Source organism: Triturus cristatus, chromosome 8 (assembly GCF_964204655.1).
Source record: "Triturus cristatus chromosome 8, aTriCri1.1, whole genome shotgun sequence".
Classification (NCBI taxonomy): domain Eukaryota; kingdom Metazoa; phylum Chordata; class Amphibia; order Caudata; family Salamandridae; genus Triturus; species Triturus cristatus.
The window spans coordinates 1,616,852,510-1,616,872,362 of record NC_140591.1 but is presented as its reverse complement, the minus strand read 5'-3'; the positions used below and the strand labels follow the sequence as shown (position 1 = coordinate 1,616,872,362).

The 19,853-nt window shown below is 49.8% G+C and overlaps 1 protein-coding gene across 1 annotated transcript in view; it reads right to left on the bottom strand.

Annotated features, from left to right (window-relative positions):
- The window catches only part of DNHD1 (dynein heavy chain domain 1), an 856,151-nt gene that overhangs the window by 23,791 nt on the left and 812,507 nt on the right, over nucleotides 1-19,853 (bottom strand). Inside the window, exons 42-43 of the mRNA XM_085623548.1 lie at nucleotides 3,608-3,760; nucleotides 76-770 (exon numbers count right to left, since the gene is read on the bottom strand). Of these exons, the coding sequence (XP_085479674.1) occupies nucleotides 76-770; nucleotides 3,608-3,760 (848 nt within the window). The remainder of the gene's footprint in view (nucleotides 1-75; nucleotides 771-3,607; nucleotides 3,761-19,853) is intronic.

The window sequence follows — 19,853 nt, the reverse complement described above, 5'->3', positions numbered from 1 at the left end:
TGGGATTCTATACGTGAAGCCTTTCGATCATCAATTAGCTAGCACTGCAGCAAGTGTTCGGATTGCGAAACATACCTGTGCTTCGATAGAGTACTGGTCCAGGTCCTGACTTTCATTCCGGGCGCGCTCCTGCATCGCTGCTACCAGGAGCCTCTTGGGACAGTGGAAAGCAGACAGGTTGTACAAGATGCTGGGGGGATCAGGGTCCATGTATTCCACCAACAGCTGTTGGCGGCGCTGGAGATGTTGTAGCCACTGGAGCAACGTCTGCGGAGACTGGTCTTTGGTGTACATGGACCACTGGTTGGGCACTGTGCCCTGTGCAAGTCCTCGCCCGAGGTCATCACACCGGCTGCAGAGACAAGGGTCACCGAGCAGCTGGTCCATGAAGCAGCACAGGTCTGTCAGCAGCCGGGAGATCATTTCAGCGAAGAGGTGGCACTCGTCAAGAAGGAACCTGCGCAGAGGCCTCTCCTGACTCCCGCTGTCGCTCTCCTTCACGCGGTTTACCGCCAGCTCTATATCCTTCAACCGCGCCACACAGTCGATGAGAAGGGTCTTCACGCTGTCTGCCTGCGGCACTGCAGGAGGGCATGGCTGCCAGACTCCCTGCGACCTCCGTAAGTCTTCCAGAAGCTCTTGGCTTCTTCTGGTGTTGATCTTCTCCGCCATCCCTTCAGAGAGGCCGAAGGTCACAGGGTCTGCAGAAACAGGCAGCTGCTGGATCCTCCTCTGTGTCTCCTGTATCCAAGACTCAGTCACTTGGGTACCTGTATTAGGAACAGAAATGAGACAAGACCTATATCAGTTCACAGTCAACTCAAATATTTGAGGATATACCTCACGCTTCTTTCCAATTTTCAAGGTCCCTTATTTTTATAATATGTAATACATATTTCGATAACGATGACACACATGGGCATCAGATCGATAAGCCCATCACTAACTTTCATTTACAGCTCTGTTTTGCTCTCGCACCAAGACTGCTCATCTGTAGCTGTCACGCAACTTTGTTAATTCTGTCCCACCACTGGGCTGTGAAATTAGCAGAACACACTAAAAACATGAACTTCAAGTACTTAATCAAACTTGTACCTTTTAGTTGGGCACTACTGGGAACCAGAGGCCTTCTGGACAGTGACAACAAAAGAGCAGAAACAATTTGCTGGATTTTTTGCAACCTTAGGCAAGGTAAGTAAGGCGCTTCCCAATGAATTAAACAGACCTTTCCAACTTAAATAACAGGGCATAGGCTGATGCCGCTGCGGGCATCTAACTCTGGCTTGCACCACCGCTTACACACTAAAATCTCATGTACCGATCACAAATCATTTTAGTCCCGGAGGTGTTTGAACACAGTACAGAATCCCTAGTGTCTCTACATCTAACAAAGCTTCGAGAAGTCTTTTCGCCTGCTCCACTCAACGAGAGCTGCATGAACAAATAGTGGCAGATTTACTAACATACAGTGCCAGGTGACACAAACCTGCATAACATATTTATTTAGGATTTCTTTTCCGGAAAGTAGCCCTGAAATAATGTAAAGTAATGCAAAGTCATGCTAGCGCTGCTTTGTGTTGCTTTGCGTCACGGGGCGTACCATGGATGGTACACGGGTGATCCAATGCAACCACCTATGGCTTTTGATGCAAAACCCTATCTACTAACATTTGTAGCCAGAGCTTTGAGCCGAAGCTAGATACGGTTCTCCTGCTCTCTCCCTCTCTTTAGTTGCTGTGCTGCATTGTTTGACTACTTCGTAAATCTGCCCACAAAACTAAAGAACAAACAAAGCAGCCGGGCCGGCCACCATGCTGTTGTTACTTTTCTTCTCCAGGTTCAAATGTTTTTTTGCAGAAAGTTTGATCATATGCTTAATATATCAGATGATGTGAGCTTTACCAGCTCTGCATTTCTTCCAGAGCTTCTTTTTAAGTTCCACCACAACTAAACGCAGAGGATCAGAAGGTTTTTCAGATACCAGCAAAAATTTGAAATGTGAAAATTTTAGAAAGCAACTGATAAAATACATTAGGTAACTTTAACTAACATCTCTTACTGCTGCAATGGCAAGGCATATTACCTTGAATTCATTTCCTTGATGAATTAATCATTATCCTGATGAAGGCCATGTAAAACTACTGCCTGCGGCCAAAACAATCAACAAATCTTTCCAATGATCAGAACCATTAAGACTGGTCATGACTTCACAAGATCGACCAAATTACTGCAAATAAGCTTAATGCTTGCAACTTTTACATAATCAATGCCCTTTTAGAAATAATATATCACCTCAGCATCGTGAGAACAAAATCTTAAACACATTATCAAGAGAAATGCCATTTACTGAACTATGTGATTATAAACCCTGCATTCAGTATCATTTGGAATGTATTTATTATAAGTGCAGTAACAATTGGGCCTCTCATCTTATTAACTGTCCAAATGAGTGGTAGATATTGTGTGCACTCCCAAAAGAGCAGAAAAGACTTCATTTGAATAGCCTTGGGAAACAGACATCTCAGGTTAATTCATTCACTTTAATTCCACTGGAGATTCAAGGCCGCCACGGGTTTGTCGTACACAGACAAACTCTGAGATTTCGGCTCTGAAAATGGGGGTAAGCAGCAAGCCCGGGCAGAGCTGGCGTAGTGCCTCTACGAGGAGTTCCATGGAGTTGGAAAAAACTATGTGAAACTACGCTCCCTTCCCCTCCCTTATTAATTATAGATATTTTTTTAAAGGCACTTACCTGCTGTGGCTGCATCCTCCTCGCTATGGCCGCTCTCCTTCCTTGTCCTCCTTGTCTACTGGAAACCCCTACATTGTATGCCTTGCGCACAAGACATACAACGTAGGGGTTTCCAATAGACAAGGATGGCGAGGACGAGGAAGGAGAGCGACCATGGCGAGAAGGAGGCAGCCAAGGCAGGTAAGTGCCTTTTTAAAAAATTATAATTAATTAGGGAGGGGACGGCTAACTCCGCTCCACCACGGAGTCAGAGTTTTGCCTAAGCTCTGCATTCTCAATGGAGCGCGGAGTAGGTAAAACTCCGCTGGCGGAGTGGAGTTACCCGCCCGGGGTTACGTAAGCAGTGCTTTATTCGAGCGGGTAGCTGCTGGTGGGGGCCACCGGCACTCATTTAGAGGGACCGGCATTTATTTTTCCTTATTGTACAGAGCACAAGAGGGGGGAGGGAGCGTCTGGTAGTGGGTTAAGGAGATCTGGGGATGAATTTGGTACTAGCACCCTTGATATTCAGTTCACTGACATTTAAAAGTGCTGTCTGCAGACTTCTGAGCAGCGTTTTGGGCATTGGCACTCATATTACAAATCAAACGCAGAGGGTAGGTGATCAGTGTAAGCCAACACTCAGGTTGTGGCATAGGGCTCTGGTATCTGTGCACAGTGCCTCCACCCTCTGTTGTACCTCTGATTCTGGAAGTCATCCCTTTCTGGTGTGGTACTGGTATTCGTTTCTGAGATGGAAGCCAGGGTGTCAGTGTAATCTAGTACAGCGTGAAGGGTTGTCCCCCCTAAGTACCACCGAACAACTCTTCAAAGCCTCACACTGCCCATGTGTGAAGGTCCCCCATGTAACGTTACCTGCGAGGGACCGGCAGGTGAGGGCAGACAGCAGGCTGTGGACGCCACGCACAGGCAGCAGGCGAGAGCTGGTGTCCAGGCACTGGCGGGCCACGCCCAGGACGGCTGCTTCATCCCCGGGGTTCAGGACATGTCCTCCATAGATAACAGAACCTAAAGGCAAAAGAGGGCTGTCAGAAAGACCTGCTAGAATCACACTTAGAGGACCCTAGATATCACAAAGACAGACAACCATTCACAAACAAACTTACATACTGAGCAGAAGGTTGGGAGTGGGAGCTAAGAGGGGTGAAAGTCCGAACATGTGCCAAGCAGCCCAAACAGGGGGTGTTTGTGAGTGTCAAATGAGGGGGGCAGACGAGGCCTCTTCAGAAAAGGGAGATATTCTTCCTAGAAAAGCAGCAGTATAGGATCAGAGATACTTCCATCACCAGAGGGGAGCAGGAAAGGACCTAAGCAATAGGAAAGGCGGACAGATGACAATGTGTAAGCCCTAGAGAGGCAAGACTTTGTACGGTTATAAGATTGCATCGTACCTCATTGTTCAGCAGCCTGCCAGAGTCTTTGAATGATCTGTGGTCCACTCCGAGGTTTCACCACTATTACTAACAGGACCAAGTCACTATCACAGATGGTGGTGAAGGCTGGGAGCATCTTTGAATGGTGGTGTGGCACACTCTGAGGTGCCAACTGTCTCACCACTGTTACTGACAGAGGGTGGTGAATGCTGGGAGCATCTTTGAATGATCCTGTGGTCCACTCCGAGGTGACAACTGTCTCACCACTGTTACTGACAGAGGGTGGAGCATCTTTGAATGATCCTGTGGTCCACTCCGAGGTGACAACTGTCTCACCACTGTTTCTGACAGAGGGTGGTGAATGCTGGGAGCATCTTTGAATGATCCTGTGGTCCACTCCTAGGTGACAACTTCTCACCACTGTAAGTGACATAGGGTGGTGAATGCTGGGAGCATCTTTGAACGATCCTGTGGTCCACTCCGAGGTGACAACTGTCTCACCACTGTTTCTGACAGAGGGTGGTGAATGCTGGGAGCATCTTTGAATGATCCTGTGGTCCACTCCTAGGTGACAACTTCTCACCACTGTTACTGACAGAGGGTGGTGAATGCTGGGAACATCTTTGAATGATCCTGTGGTACACTGGAGGTGACAACTGTCGCACAAGTGTAACTGACAGAGGGTGGTGAATGCTGGGAGCATCTTTGAATGATCCTGTGGTACATTACATTCCGAGGTGCCAATTGTCTCACCACTGTAACTGATAGAGGGTGGTGAATGCTGGGAGCATCTTTGAATGATCCTGTGGTCCACTCCGAGGTGACAACGGTCTCACCACTGTTACTGACAGAGGGTGGTGAATGCTGGGAGCATCTTTGAATGATCCTGTGGTCCACTCCGATGTGACAACTGTCTCACCACTGTTACTGACAGAGGGTGGTGAAGGCTGGTAGCATCTTTGAATGATCCTGTGGTGCACTCCTAGGTGCCAACTGTCTCACCACTGTTACTGACAGAGGGTGGTGAAGGCTGGGAGCATCTTTGAATGATCCTGTGGTACACTGGAGGTTACAACTATCTCACCACTGTAACTGACATATGGTGGTGAATGCTGGGAGCATCTTTGAATGATCCTGTGGTACACTCCGAGGTGCCAACTGTCTCACCACTGTTACTGACAGAGTGTGGTGAATGCTGGGAGCATCTTTGAATGATCCTGTGGTACACTCCGAGGTGCCAACTGTCTCACCACTGTTACTGACAGATGGTGGTGAATGCTGGGAGCATCTTTGAATGATCCTGTGGTACACTCCGAGGTGACAACTGTCTCACCACTGTTACTGACAGATGGTGGTGAAGGCTGGGAGCATCTTTGAATGATCCTGTGGTACACTGGAGGTTACAACTGTCTCACCACTGTTACTGACAAAGGGTGGTGAAGGCTGGGAGCATCTTTGAATGATCCTGTGGTACACTGGAGGTTACAACTGTCTCACCGCTGTTACTGACAAAGGGTGGTGAAGGCTGGGAGCATCTTTGAATGATCCTGTGGTACACTCCGAGGTGACAACTGTCTCACCACTGTTACTGACAGATGGTGGTGAAGGCTGGGAGCATCTTTGAATGATCCTGTGGTACACTGGAGGTTACAACTGTCTCACCACTGTTACTGACAGATGGTGGTGAAGGCTGGGAGCATCTTTGAATGATCATGTGGTACACTGGAGGTTACAACTGTCTCACCACTGTTACTGACAAAGGGTGGTGAAGGCTGGGAGCATCTTTGAATGATCCTATGGTCCGCTCCGAGGTGACAACTGTCTCACCACTGTTTCTGACAGAGAGTGGTGAAGGCTGGGAGCATCTTTGAATGATCCTGTGGTTCACTGGAGGTTACAACTGTCTCACCACTGTTACTGACAGATGGTGGTGAATGCTGAGAGCATCTTTGAATGATCCTGTGGTCCACTCCTAGGTGCCAACTGTCTCACCATTGTTACTGACAGATGGTGGTGAATGCTGGAAGCATCTTTGAATGATCCTGTGGTCCACTCCGAGGTGAAAACTGTCTCACCACTGTTACTGACAGAGGGTGGTGAAGGCTGGTAGCATCTTTGAATGATCCTGTGGTGCACTCCTAGGTGCCAACTGTCTCACCACTGTTACTGACAGAGGGTGGTGAAGGCTGGGAGCATCTTTGAATGATCCTGTGGTACACTGGAGGTTACAACTATCTCACCACTGTAACTGACATATGGTGGTGAATGCTGGGAGCATCTTTGAATGATCCCGTGGTCCACTCCGAGGTGACAGCTCTCTCACCACTGTTACTGACAGATGGCGGTGAATGCTGGGAGCATCTTTGAATGATCTTGTGGTCCACTCCTAGGTGCCAACTGTCTCACCACTGTTACTGACAGACGGTGGTGAATGCTGGGAGCATCTTTGAATGATCCTGTGGTCTACTCCGAGGTGATAACTGTCTCACCACTGTTTCTGACAGAGTGGTGAAGGCTGGGAGCATCTTTGAATGATCCTGTGGTACAGTGGATGTTACAACTGTCTCACCACTGTTACTGACAGAATCGTGGTGAATGCTGGGAGCATCTTTGAATGATCCCGTGGTCCACTCCGAGGTGACAGCTCTCTCACCACTGTTACTGACAGATGGCGGCGAATGCTGGGAGCATCTTTGAATGATCCTGTGGTCCACTCCTAGGTGCCAACTGTCTCACCACTGTTACTGACAGATGGTGGTGAATGCTGGGAGCATCTTTGAATGATCCTGTGGTACAGTGGATGTTACAACTGTCTCACCACTGTTACTGACAGATGGTGGTGAATGCTGGGAGCATCTTTGAATGACCCTGTGGTCCTCTCCTAGGTGCCAACTGTCTCACCACTGTAACTGACAGAGGGTGGTGAAGGCTTGGAGCATCTTTGAATGATCCTGTGGTACACTTCGAGGTGACAACTGTCTCACCACTGTTACTGACAGATGGTGGTGAATGCTGGGAGCATCTTTGAATGATCCTGTGGTACACTCCGAGGTGACAACTGTCTCACCACTGTTACTGACAGAGGGTGGTGAAGGCTGGGAGCATCTTTGAATGATCCTGTGGTTCACTGGAGGTTACAACTGTCTCACCACTGTTACTGACAGATGGTGGTGAATGCTGGGAGCATCTTTGAATGATCCTGTGGTACACTCCGAGGTGAAAACTGTCTCACCACTGTTACTAACAGGATCAAGTCATTATAACAGATGGTGGTGAAGGCTGGGAGCATCTTTGAATGGTTGTGTGGCACACTCTGAGGTGCCAACTGTCTCACCACTGTTACGGACAGATGGTGATGAAGGCTGTGAGCATCTTTTAATGTCCCTGTGGTACAATCCGAGGTGACAACTGTCTCACCACTGTTACTAACAGCATCAAGTCACTATCACAGATGGTGGTGAAGGCTGGGAGCATCTTTGAACGATTCTGGGGTACCCTCCAAGGCTCCAACTGTCTCACCACTGTTACTGACAGAGGGTGGTGAAGGATGGGAGCATCTTTGAATGATCCTGTGGTCCACTCCGAGGTGACAACTATGTCCAGTACTAGAGACACAACCCACGCAGTAACAGATTCATATTCCAGACATCCTTGTCGTTGGCTTCTTTGGATGTTCACCTCTAGCGGGCTGCCTACACTAGATAGCTCATTCTTTTACAGCAGCGAACAACAGATACCTGGTACAATACACTGAATATCTGGATCATTTTATGCAGCAGATATTTGGGTCACTGCCTGAGTTAGACGAGGAAGTCAGAAGCTTTGTGGTACTGGAGGCCCAAACCTTACGGGCCCTTAGTGCTTTCCTATCCGGGCTGCAGCGTGTAATTCAGGAAACAAGTACACTTAGGAAAAGGTAGAATCATAGTATTTGGCACCACCTAGTGGTGTTGCAGTGTCAACTGCATCAAGAAGGAAAAGGCCAGTTTATATATACATATTGCAGCACTTGCGTGGGACCCTATAAGTTTGGGGATGGGGCAGAGAGCCTTGACTAGCCCCCTCCTTCGGACGATCCTGGAAGTAGGCGTCCTACATCAGAAAGTCAAATGCTTCATTGATCCGGATATCTTGATGCACATATCCCACTTACTCGCTGCACCAGACATCCTGCACAGTGTATATTATGATGGATATCTTAATGATTTCTTGCAGATATCCTACACCAGGAGCCCGAGCCCTCATTTCATGCACCTTGTATGATAAACCAAGAGTCTTAGTACACAAGTGCTCTGGGGGCACAGCAGTGTTTGTGTCCCCAGGCTACCGCCAACATGCCAACATACTGGCTCTTTCTTTATTAATCGATGGTGCCCTTGAAGCAAAGCAACCCCTATATCTGTGCTACATTGACTACAGCTCAACATTCCACCACGTCAACAGAAACCTTCTGTGGGAAAAATTTTAAAAGCTGAATATCCCCCCGCTGCTCTTAAAACAACTAATTCTTCTGCACAGCGAGACATGGGTGCAAGTCAAGTTAGGCTCTGGTGAATACCTAACAAGGAAGATCTCAACAAGCACAGGGGTAAAACAGGGCTGTGTACTTGCCCTAATACATTTTAATCTTTTCATGGGAGAGCTATCAACGCTGCTAAATGAATGCAATTCGCACGCACCAAAACTAGGGGGCTCCCAGCTGTCGAACCTCTTTTACGCAGACGACCTGTTACTTTTTAGCCGGACCCCTGTAGGCCTACAGCGGCTGCTGGACATTACGTCAAGATATTCTGCTGCTAATAGGCTCAGCATCAATCGGGAAAAATCTAAAGTTATGTGCATTAATCTCCCCAAAAAGAAAATAACACGGAATTGGCTCTTGGCATCAAGTAAGCTGGAAACGGTCTGCGAATATAGATACTTGGGGGTCATCATAGACTGTAAGGGCAACTTCAAGCCGCAATGTGATGTCATAAAAAGGAGAGGGCTAATGGTTGCGGTGGTACTCAGAAACTTAAAAAACGTGGTCTCTGGTCCAAGTTTACTACCCTTCATAAAGGTGATCCAGGCAAAATTAATTCCAGCCATCACTTACGGCAGCGAAGCGATGAGGGGGAGGGACGCTGCCTCTGTAGATGAAACGGTAGCAAAGGCTTTACGCATGATCTTTGGCCTTCCTAGGTATACATCGCCTGCCCAGATGAGACTAGAATTTGGGCTACCAAAAGAAGAGCTGGCACGCAAAGGAACCTAAATAAAAAGCTGGCACAAAGTAAGCAGAGGAGATCCGAAAACTTTAAACGCTCTCCTGTGGAAGGAACTTCAAGATAAAGAAACTTGCCCGGCAAGGCTGTACTTGGAGGCCGCTATTGATCATCTCGGCTTACGGCAACTATGGGAACTCACAGGCTCCCTAGCAGGCTTTAAAAAGGTGGTCAAGAAGACAGTCCGAAAAGAATCATTGCTGCAGGACAAAGCCGCCTTGATAAAGCGTGCGCACAGCTGGCTTACTGTTCAATCGTACATCAAGCCCGCGCCCCAAGCTTATTTACAGACAGGCTTCTCCAAAAAACAAAAGAGAAGTTCCTGAAATTCCGCCTGAGGCTACTGCCGTCAGCGGCCCACCTACCACCATGGTTACGGCCGCAGCTAACAATAACATGCCGACTTTGCGGGAATGGCAAAGAAAACACAGTACATCTCATCGCCATCTGCAGCGAACTCATTCTAGAACATCGCTCCTTCTTGAGACCACTTTTCAACAACCGCAGGATACGGACCTGCAGGCAAACGGCGCTTGCCTGCTTCAAAGGCGATGACATCCAACTAAGCTGCCGTATGGTAAAACTCCTTGAAGCAGCGGAAACCCGCTTCAAAATGCTGAAGGATACCCAAAAAAAACCTAGCAGTACCATAAAGGACAAGATGATCAATTCACTATTACCCTCAAAGAGCAAGCATCAGCTGGCACTGGCAAAGAAACAGGCGGCATTATGTCGGTATGTGGGGCGTCTAAATACTCCTAAGCATCCACAAACCAAATTTAGGAGAACGTGGCCCTGACAGGAAATCTGACAGGCCCCAATGTTTACTGCTTAAACCATTAGGAAAAATAGTAGTAGCAGCTAGAGAGAAGCACTCTAGCAGCCCACCTAAGATGCAAGTGGACATGGACCCAACAGATGGACTATCCAGCTTCGACCAAACCATCTGTTGAGAACGCTCAGGAACACCGCACAGCAGTTAATCGCACCAGCTCCTCGAGCAACGAGTTCCAAAGTGCACTTGCTCTAAGTTTGAGCCTGCGCCAGACATTTGGTGAGGATGAATAATAAGCTGCATCTCCTGGCCCAGCTCAAGTAGAAGGGCCAAAACCAAGGTCCCTGAATTTTACCAAAGCCTCAAGTTGCCATTCGCCAAGCTATGACTCTCACTAGGTGGAGGACAATACCGAAAGCAAACAGCCGCTTTGAACTATACTGAATAGCACTGATCAGATTACAGGGAGAGCCCGAACTGTCATCATAATTAATCACTTTTTCTTTTTTAACGCAAACATGTTTTCATTGAAGTGGCACTTTCAAAAATGTTCTTGTTGCATTGGCTTTTTATTACATTACCCCTCGGCCAGCAACAAGAACTAACTTACTGCACATCTTATCATGATAAACAGGTTGCCTACCTGAAATTCTACTTTATTTGTAACTTTGCTGCTGCTGGTTCAGTATGTTTTTTACTGAAGGATTTATTGTCTTAATACGTATGGATTTGACATTGTAAAGGTTTTAAATAACTATGTACAATAAAGCATTACGGTCTATTACTCCTGTCTACTGTCTATTACATGCCGACGTGGAAGTTCTAAAAAACGAAGGGGCATATTTAGAAGCCCCTTACGCCACCGGTGCATCACGTTTTGTGATGAACAGGCGGCGCAATTAGGTGCTCCCTATTTACAAGGACGCATAAAGCCATCCTACGTGGCTTTTCGTGTCCTTGTAAATACGGCCGCCTTTTCACGCAGCACTTTGTGTGAAAGGGGAGTTCCAAGGGTGTTGCTGTGGATGTCCCCACGCAGCACCCATGCATTCTGACGCATTCCCAGATTTACAACGTTTCGTAAACCTGGGAATGCGTCACAATCATATGCCTCCCCAGGGGACGTGTAAGGAGGCGCAACGAGGAGAAATACTATGTGCCTCATTATGAGAATGTAACGCAGCCGGTGCAGCAAACCATTTGGCTGCGCCATGCTGAGGTCCTTTCGGAGCACAGGGATGCGTCATATTTACACCAATATGACGGATCCCTGTACTCTCCCCAACGCAGGCACCCTTGGACCATGGTGGAATGGTGTCTGCGTTGCGGGGTTGATTGTTTTTGTGCAAGAAGGGACACCTTCCTGTACAAAAACAATCACAAGAGGTGTTTTCCTCTTTCTATGCATAGAAAGAGGAAAATACAAGGAGAAATACAAGAATGTCTCCTCGTTGCGCCTCCTTACGCCTCCCCTGGGGAGGCATAGCATTTTGACGCATTCCCAGGTTTACACAACTTTGTAACAAGGAACTCCACCCACAGCACACCCTGTTTTTTGGTTTCTGCAAAACCTCGAGTTGCGATTCTGCGATCAACTACGCAGCCTAAGTGTATTGCGGCTGAAGTCGAGCGGTAGCCGGCTTCATTATGCCAAGCAGATCGAGGTCAGGCGCTAGCAGAGCCTGCTCTGGCTTTTGTTGTTGTTTTGCCTGGTTTATGGTGGTCTCATGCGGGAGCTGTTTCCGCCGCGGTGTTGACGCACGTGGCCCCAGGGATTTCCAGTTACCTGAGTGAAGTCCCGCTGAGCGGACCTGAGGGGCACTTGTGTATGTTCCCGCGGCCCAGCTCTTGCCGCACCTTCAATATAGCTCGGTTGAGGGCTGTGGGCTGTGGTAGCATCTCTGGCTTCCTTAAGTCGCTGGTTCCTTTCCGGCTCAAAGGATTCTCAGGCGCGGTATCTTCATTGCCAGGACTGAGAGTCGCGGCGGGTACGCGCGGATCGGGGGGGGGCGCTCTGCTTCTGCATTCTGGCTGGTCCTGTGTCTGTCTGAACAGCAGAAGTTTGGCTATAGCCGACTCGTTTCTGCCCAGCAGTTACTGATCTGGAGCTAGCAGATCCTGTACTAGTATTTGTTGTTTTTCCTCCTCGTTAACAGCTTCATGCTGGTGCTGTTACCCCGCATGGCCCCAGGGTTTCCCCATTACATGATCGAGGTCCCGCTGGATGGGGCCGAGGGCCCTTGCATCTGCTCCGCCCGCGCTTTGACGAGTGCAGCGTGTTTATTGCTGGACGCTCTGCTTGAGCGGGTGCAGGCTGACCGACTAGTACTGTGTCCGGCTGAGGGATGGGATCATGTGGATTATTGGAGGCGCTCTGCATGTGCGGGCGCTCATGGGCCAATTGCGTGTCAGTATGCACGCTCTCCATTGTGTGCATGCCTCTCCACGGGGCACAGGAGCTCTCTGCTTGAGCGGGTTGTTGTACATGTATATTATGCATTGTATGGGCCATAGAGTAGTGGGGCACAGTCTGTTCTTTCTTTCTCTATTATTACCTGACTTCATCATCAAATCAGGGGAGAGCGGAGTTGTGATGTCATTGGGGGGAGTGTACGCCCGCAGTTCGTGGCGAGCTGTTGGTGTGATCGCTGGCTGCTCGTGGGCCCTTGCATTTCGGGTTACAATAAAGTTATTCCAGATAATCCCGACTACGTTGCATTTCATCTTGCCACTACAAATGGCGACGAGGGTCTAAAGTATCCGTGGGCCCACGAGCATTTTACGACGTTCTGAGACGGCGCGAGGCCGTCGGCTGATTGAGCGGTGTGCGCTGAAGCCGCACCTAAGGCGTGCCGCGGGTGCGGCGCGCTACTGCACCTGCCTCAGAGAGCGGGAGTGAGGTCCCAAGTCCCCGACCCGACCTTGAATGGTTACCTGCGGCGCTGACTTCGTCTACAGCCGTCCCGGCCATGTGAGGCCCTTACTGCCAGCCCACGTGCACATCCCTGCGAAGGCGTTTCTAGCATCCTGCGGAACTCTGTCCATTGGTCCTCTGGAGTGTTACCGCTGGGGAGCTCCTTTCCTCCTGCGACCCTACTCAGGCTGCGCTGACGTCGCAGTACCATCTTCCACTGCCCCGAGGACCGTACGGCTGGTTTGCCTGGGCGGGAGCTGTGCGTATGGAGCACGTGAAGGTCCAGGTGTGCCCTCTTCGTGTTGATGTCTCGCCTGTTGGTGCTGGAGCCCTGTATTTCGATTTCCACTACAGGTGGGGGGCCCTGTCCGCCCTCGAGTGGGTTGCTCTGCCACCTGGCTTTGTGGCACGTCAGGAGTGGTGCATAACTTGGTCCACTGGTTGCCTGTGCCCCTGCGGTGTTGGTGCGTGCTATCCTTGCCATGGCACAGAGTAACAACATCTGTGTGCCGCCCCTCTTCCTCGAAGTCCCAGGCAAGCCGTGTATGAAGTGGAAGAGCTGGTTGCGGGCGTTCGAGAACTATATTGTTTCCATTGATGGCAAGAAATATGATGCGGAACGCAAAAAAGCACTTTTGTTCGGACTGCAGGGGAAGGCTGGTCAGGAGGTCTTTGACAGCTTACCTGAGTACGAGAATCCGCCGGGGGTGTTCATTCAGCTTAACGAGTACCAGGAGGCAGTGAAAAGGCTTGAGCTGCAGTTCTCTGAAGAAAGTAACATTATGGTGGGGCGCCACAAGATCGCCCTGCGAAAGCAGGAAGAGGGAGAGACTATTGAAGAATATATTGCATGTTTGCGCGTCCTGGCGCAAGACTGCGAATTTGCGGATATGACTGATACGTACATCAGAGACCAAGTGGTGTTTTACTGCCATTCTAAAAAGGTGTAGGAAAGGTTGTTGGCGTGTAGGAACCCCACGCTTAAAGACGTGGTGTCCATTGCGAAGGCCATCGAGAGATCACTGGTGTCCACAAAGGAACTTGCGAGTACTAGCCATACCTCGAATGTGTTTTATTTGCAGGACAAGAAAAAGACTGAGCATAAGCCTCCTGACAGGGCGGCGAATGATAGAGTGGTGAGCAGGAAACCACTCGCTTGCTTTAGATGTGGTGCGCAGGATCACCTGGCGGACAGCAAGACGTGTCCCGCGCTCAGTAAAAAGTGTACCAAATGTAAAAAATTGGGTCACTATGCTGCTGTGTGCAAAACAAGGAAGCCTGGGGGCAGTGTGAGAGTGAGTTCTGTGAGTGATGGCGACTTGGAAATGTATGCGAACATTGTGCTATCTATTGATTTGGCGGATGGCCGCGTGAAGGGGCCCATAGGCTCGGTTATGATTGGGGCGGTGGAGTTGCAGTTTACTGCTGATTCAGGTTCCCCCATTACATTGATATCCGATAAAACATTTGCTGTGAAATGGCGCGACGTACAGTTGACTGAAACTGATGTGAATCCGAAAGCGTTTGGAGAGCAGGATATTGAGATGAAAGGCTATTTCTGCGATACCCTCACCTTCAAGGGAAGGACGATCGATACAAAAATTTATGTGGCTGAGAAAGGGAGAAGTCTAGTGGGATGGAAAGATCTAGCGAAATTGGGTGTGATCTTAGTCCCAGGGGCTGCGGATCCTATAGTCTTGCGCGATGATTGGGTCAACTATATTCAGCCAGAGGGTGAGCAGGGTGGTTTATCAGAAGTCATAGACAAGTTCAGCGCAGTCTTCAAGAACGAAGTCGGATGTGTGAGAGGTTTTGTGCACGACATACAATTGAAGGAAGGGGCGATACCAGTGAAACATAAGGTTAGGACAGTGCCACTCTCAGTTAGGATTGAGTTGAAAGCGGTGCTAGACAAACTTAAACAGGAAGGGGTGATAGAAGAAGCGGGGGCTTCAGAATGGGTGTCCGCAATTGTCGTATCCAAGAAGAAGGAGACATCCGGCTATGTGTGGACCTACGGTCCCTCAATAAGAATATCCTGGTGAACTGTCATCCACTGCCTAACATCCAAGAGATCCTGTCGTCCACATCTGGGTCCAGATACTTTACTCTGATCGATTTGAAATCGGCCTACCATCAGGTGTGTCTGACCGAAGATTCTAAAAAACTGACCACCTTCATCACCCCGTTTGGAGCATATAGGTACGTCCGATTGCCTTTTGGACTTGCCTCGGCTTCAGGGGTTTTTCAGAAACTGATGGACCTGCTGTTCTGCGACATGGATGGGGTCGAGGCGTTCCAAGATGATATCTTGATCCACACGAGTGACGAATTTGAGCACCTGGAACTGCTGAGCAAGGTGTTGGAAGTTCTAGGCGAAAAGGGTATGACAGTATCCAAAGACAAGTGCAAGTTCATGGAGAGCAAGATAGACTACCTGGGTCACGTCTTGACTCCGGATGGCATAGCGCCCAAAGATGATCTGGTGAAAGCGATCCGAGAAGCTCCGTGTCCAGGCGATAAAGATGCTCTGCGATCATTCCTGGGGCTCAGCGAGTACTACTCGAAGTTCTTGCATACGCGACCACAGTAGAACCACTGCGGAAATTGCTGCGAAAAAACGAAAAGTACCTCTGGTCAGCAGAACAGGATTTAGCGTTCGAATCCGTCAAGCAAGCCATCGCTGTGGCGCCAGTACTGCAGCCTTACAATAAAGATCTGCGGAATGTGATCACCGTCGATGCCAGCGCCAAGTCCAAAGGCGGAAGGAGAATACCATCGCTTTTATATCGCGAACTTTGAGCGAAGCGGAGAGACACTACAGCACCATTGAGCGTGAGACGCTTGCATGCGTATGGGCTGTGGAGAAACTAAAAAATTATCCGTGGGGCAAGGTGTTCAAGATCATTACGGACCACAAACCGTTGATCTACATGATGGATGGAGAAGGCCGCGGTAACGGGAAGGCCAGTTCGTGGCTGCTGCGATTACTGTCCAAGTTGCAGGAGTATCACTTTACGATTCGACACATCAAGGGCGGCCTCAACAGCAGGGCGGACTGCCTGTCGCCCTTACCGGTGAACGGGAAAGAGGACGCCTCTCTAGACGACACGGAGTGCGTGGTGGCATTGGTGGACGCTACGGTCATATGTGATGGATCCATTACGGAAGAGGAGTGGCTGGCTAATCCAAAAAATGACACGATTAATCGAAAGGTGATAGATCACTTGACATCCCAATGGCCTCCCGTTCGAAACTTGCAAGGTGAGCTCAAGTGTTGCCAGCAGGTGAGCGCAGAGCTGACCCTAGAAAACGGATTCTTGAAGCGGCATGACTTATTCGTACCACCGGAGGGACTGCGTGGGAAACTGATCAAGATTGCCCACAAGGGCCATCCGGGCAGCACCGCAACCAAGAATCTTCTGAAGATGTATTATTGGTGGCCTGGAATGAACAGCGATGTCTGCAATTTCATAGACCGGTGCGAGCAGTGTCTGAGAGCTGACAAGCACTGGAAGACCAGCAAAGGAGAACTGCAGATGGTGGACATACCGATAGGCCCCTGGAGCAAGATTGCTATTGACTTTGCGGGCCCATTCACCCGGTTGCCGGAGGACTGCAGATTTCTTATTGTGCTCACTGACTACTACTTAAAATGGGTGCACTATAAGTTTGTTCGTGATGTTACCACTGAACGTGTGATTAAAATGCTACAGAAGGTCTTTGCATTGGAGGGACAACTGAAGATCATGGTCTCTGACAACGGCACTCAGCTAGTGTCCAGGCAGATGACGGATTTCCTGGCCAAGCTGGGGATCAAGCAGGAGAAAACTCCATTGTATAGCCCAAAAAGTAATGGCCAGGTAGAAAGAATGAACAGGTTCATCAAAGAGGGTGTTCAGCAGGCCATTGCGTCTCATATGGATGTGAAAGAGTTCATTACTGAAAAAATGTGCACTTACCATAACACTCCGAATGAGGTTACAGGGCACACGCCATTCTATCTGATGAGAGGGAGGAGGTGTACTAGTGAACTTACACCCAAGTACAATAAGTGGTACGACGTGAGGGAGAAAACTGAGGTCATACAAGAGGAGATGTTAAGAGTCAGGGAGCGAATTGTGTCCAAACAAGAGAACACCAAGCGGTATGCTGATGTTGTGAATAAAGCCAAGGTAAAAGAAATAGAGCAGGGAGACTGGGTGTTGGTAAAGAAGCCGCATAAGGTAGCGAAAGGGGAGTCTGTGTTTGGCCTCCCTGTACGTGTGCATGAAGCGACCAAAGGGGCGGTATGTTTAGAAGGTGGAGGATGGCGAAGCAAGGACGACGTAGTCAAGCTCAAAGCAGGCCAGGAAGAAATTATTCTGAAAGGGAGTCATGCACGCGATACCAGCGGTGATGACATTGTGTTCTAGAGTGGCAAGAGAATGAGGATGCTTACATGTATGTTTGATGTGGAGGGCTGCGCGAGCACCTCCACCACAGAAGGGACAGGAAATGACAGTGGTGGTGGAAGTGAGGACGTGGTGAAAGAGACTGGTAATATCGGAGGGTGGAATGGGGTTTACCCCAAGAAGGAGCAGGCTAGCAGGCAGGGTGCCCATGACTCGAGTCAAGGTAAAAGCAGCACAGGCCCTGTAGGATGTCCACGACCTTATGTCTCAAGTAGACCAGGAAGACAAATAAGAGCGCCTAGGCGCTACGAAGAGTTTGTGATGGAATGAAAATGTGTATTATTTTGTTGTTAAGGAGGGAAAATGTTGTACATGTATATTATGCATTGTATGGGCCATAGAGTAGTGGGGCACAGTCTGTTCTTTCTCTCTCTATTATCACCTGACTTCATCATCAAATCAGGGGAGAGCAGAGTTGTGATGTCATTGGGGGGAGTGTACGCCCGCAGTTCGTGGCGAGCTGTTGGTGTGATCGCTGGCTGCTCGTGGGCCCTTGCATTTCGGGTTACAATAAAGTTATTCCTGATAATCCCGACTACGTTGCATTTCATCTTGCCACTACACGGGTGCAGGCTGACCGACTAGTACTGTGTCCGGCTGACGGATGGGCACATGTTCATTGATTGGAGGCGCTCTGCATGTGCGGGCGCTCGTGGGCCAATTGCGTGTCAGTATGCACGCTCTCCATTGTGTGCATGCCTCTCCACGGGGCACAGGAGCTCTCTGCTTGAGCGGGTGCAGGCTGACCGACTAGTACTGTGTCCGGCTGACGGATGGGCGCATGTTCATTGATGGGAGGCGCTCTGCATGTGCTGGCGCTCGTGGGCCAATTGCGTGTCAGTATGCACACTCTCCATTGTGTGCATGCCTCTCCACGGGGCACAGGAGCTCTCTGCTTGAGCGGGTGCAGGCTGACCGACTAGTACTGTGTCCGGCTGACAGATGGGCGCATGTTCATTGATGGGAGGCGCTCTGCATGTGCGGGCGCTCATGGGCCAATTGCGTGTCAGTATGCACGCTCTCCATTGTGTGCATGCCTCTCCACGGGGCACAGGAGCTCTCTGCTTGAGCGGGTGCAGACTGACCGACTAGTACTGTGTCCGGCTGATGGATGGGCGCATGTTCATTGATGGGAGGCGCTCTGCATGTGCGGGCGCTCGTGGGCCAATTGCGTGTCAGTATGCACGCTCTCCATTGTGTGCATGCCTCTCCACGGGGCACAGGAGCTCTCTGCTTGAGCGGGTGCAGGCTGACCAACTAGTACTGTGTCCGGCTGACGGATGGGCGCATGTTCATTGATTGGAGGCGCTCTGCATGTGTGGGCGCTCGTGGGCCAATTGCGTGTCAGTATGCACGCTCTCCATTGTTTGCATGCCTCTCCACGGGGCACAGAAGCTCTCTGCTTGAGCGGGTGCAGGCTGACCGACTATACTGTGTCCGGCTGACGGATGGGAGCATGTGGATTGATTGGAGGCGCTCTGCATGTGCGGGCGCTCGTGGGACAATTGCGTGTCAGTATGCACGCTCTCCATTGTGTGCATGCCTCTCCACGGGGCACAGAAGCTGTCTGCTTGCGGTAGCTTTTTGTCAGTTGCATTATGGGCTAATGGGTCACTCCTGGAAGGGCCCATCATTTGGAAAGTATGTGCATGGTCCTGATTTCACAGTGGTCCCCCGGCACTTAGGACTATACATGGCTTATCATGATGGTTTTTCAGGAGGTGCATGTGGATTCTTTTGTCAATACCTGTGCCATGTGCCATTGCCCCTGGCACGCCATTCCTCTATACAGACGGTGATGGAAAGTGTACGGTGGAAGACGGACATTGGTGATTGTTTCTGTGGACGCTGCTCCCACGGACCCTGTTCATATTGGGGTGGATGTGGAGGGTATGCATTCTTTTGTTGGTTGGGGGAGGTGGTCTATTCTTCTTATTCCATTCCATCTCTACTGTAATACTCTGACCCCTGGCAGCACTGATGGATCAGGGCGTGGGCATATCTCCTGTATGGCTGTGTTGAACAGCAGGTTGGGCTGCTGTCTGGCATTTCTTTGGCTCCCTGGGTGTGGCTGCATCCTCTGCAGGGTCGTCCATAGCCATCAGGCACCAGTGATGGTTTAGGTCATGGTACTCTGCACTGCCACGGGCATTACTGGTGAACTTTGCTTTCTCTATGGTTGGACGCTTTGGACTCCCCTTGGAGGACATGATCGAGTGGGCAGCTGTGGCATGCACGCTGATGGTCCCTGTAACGGCTGTGAGGCAGTTCTTTTTTGCCAATATGAGGGCCTTTGGTGCTACCAGCCAGGGAAGGCCCAT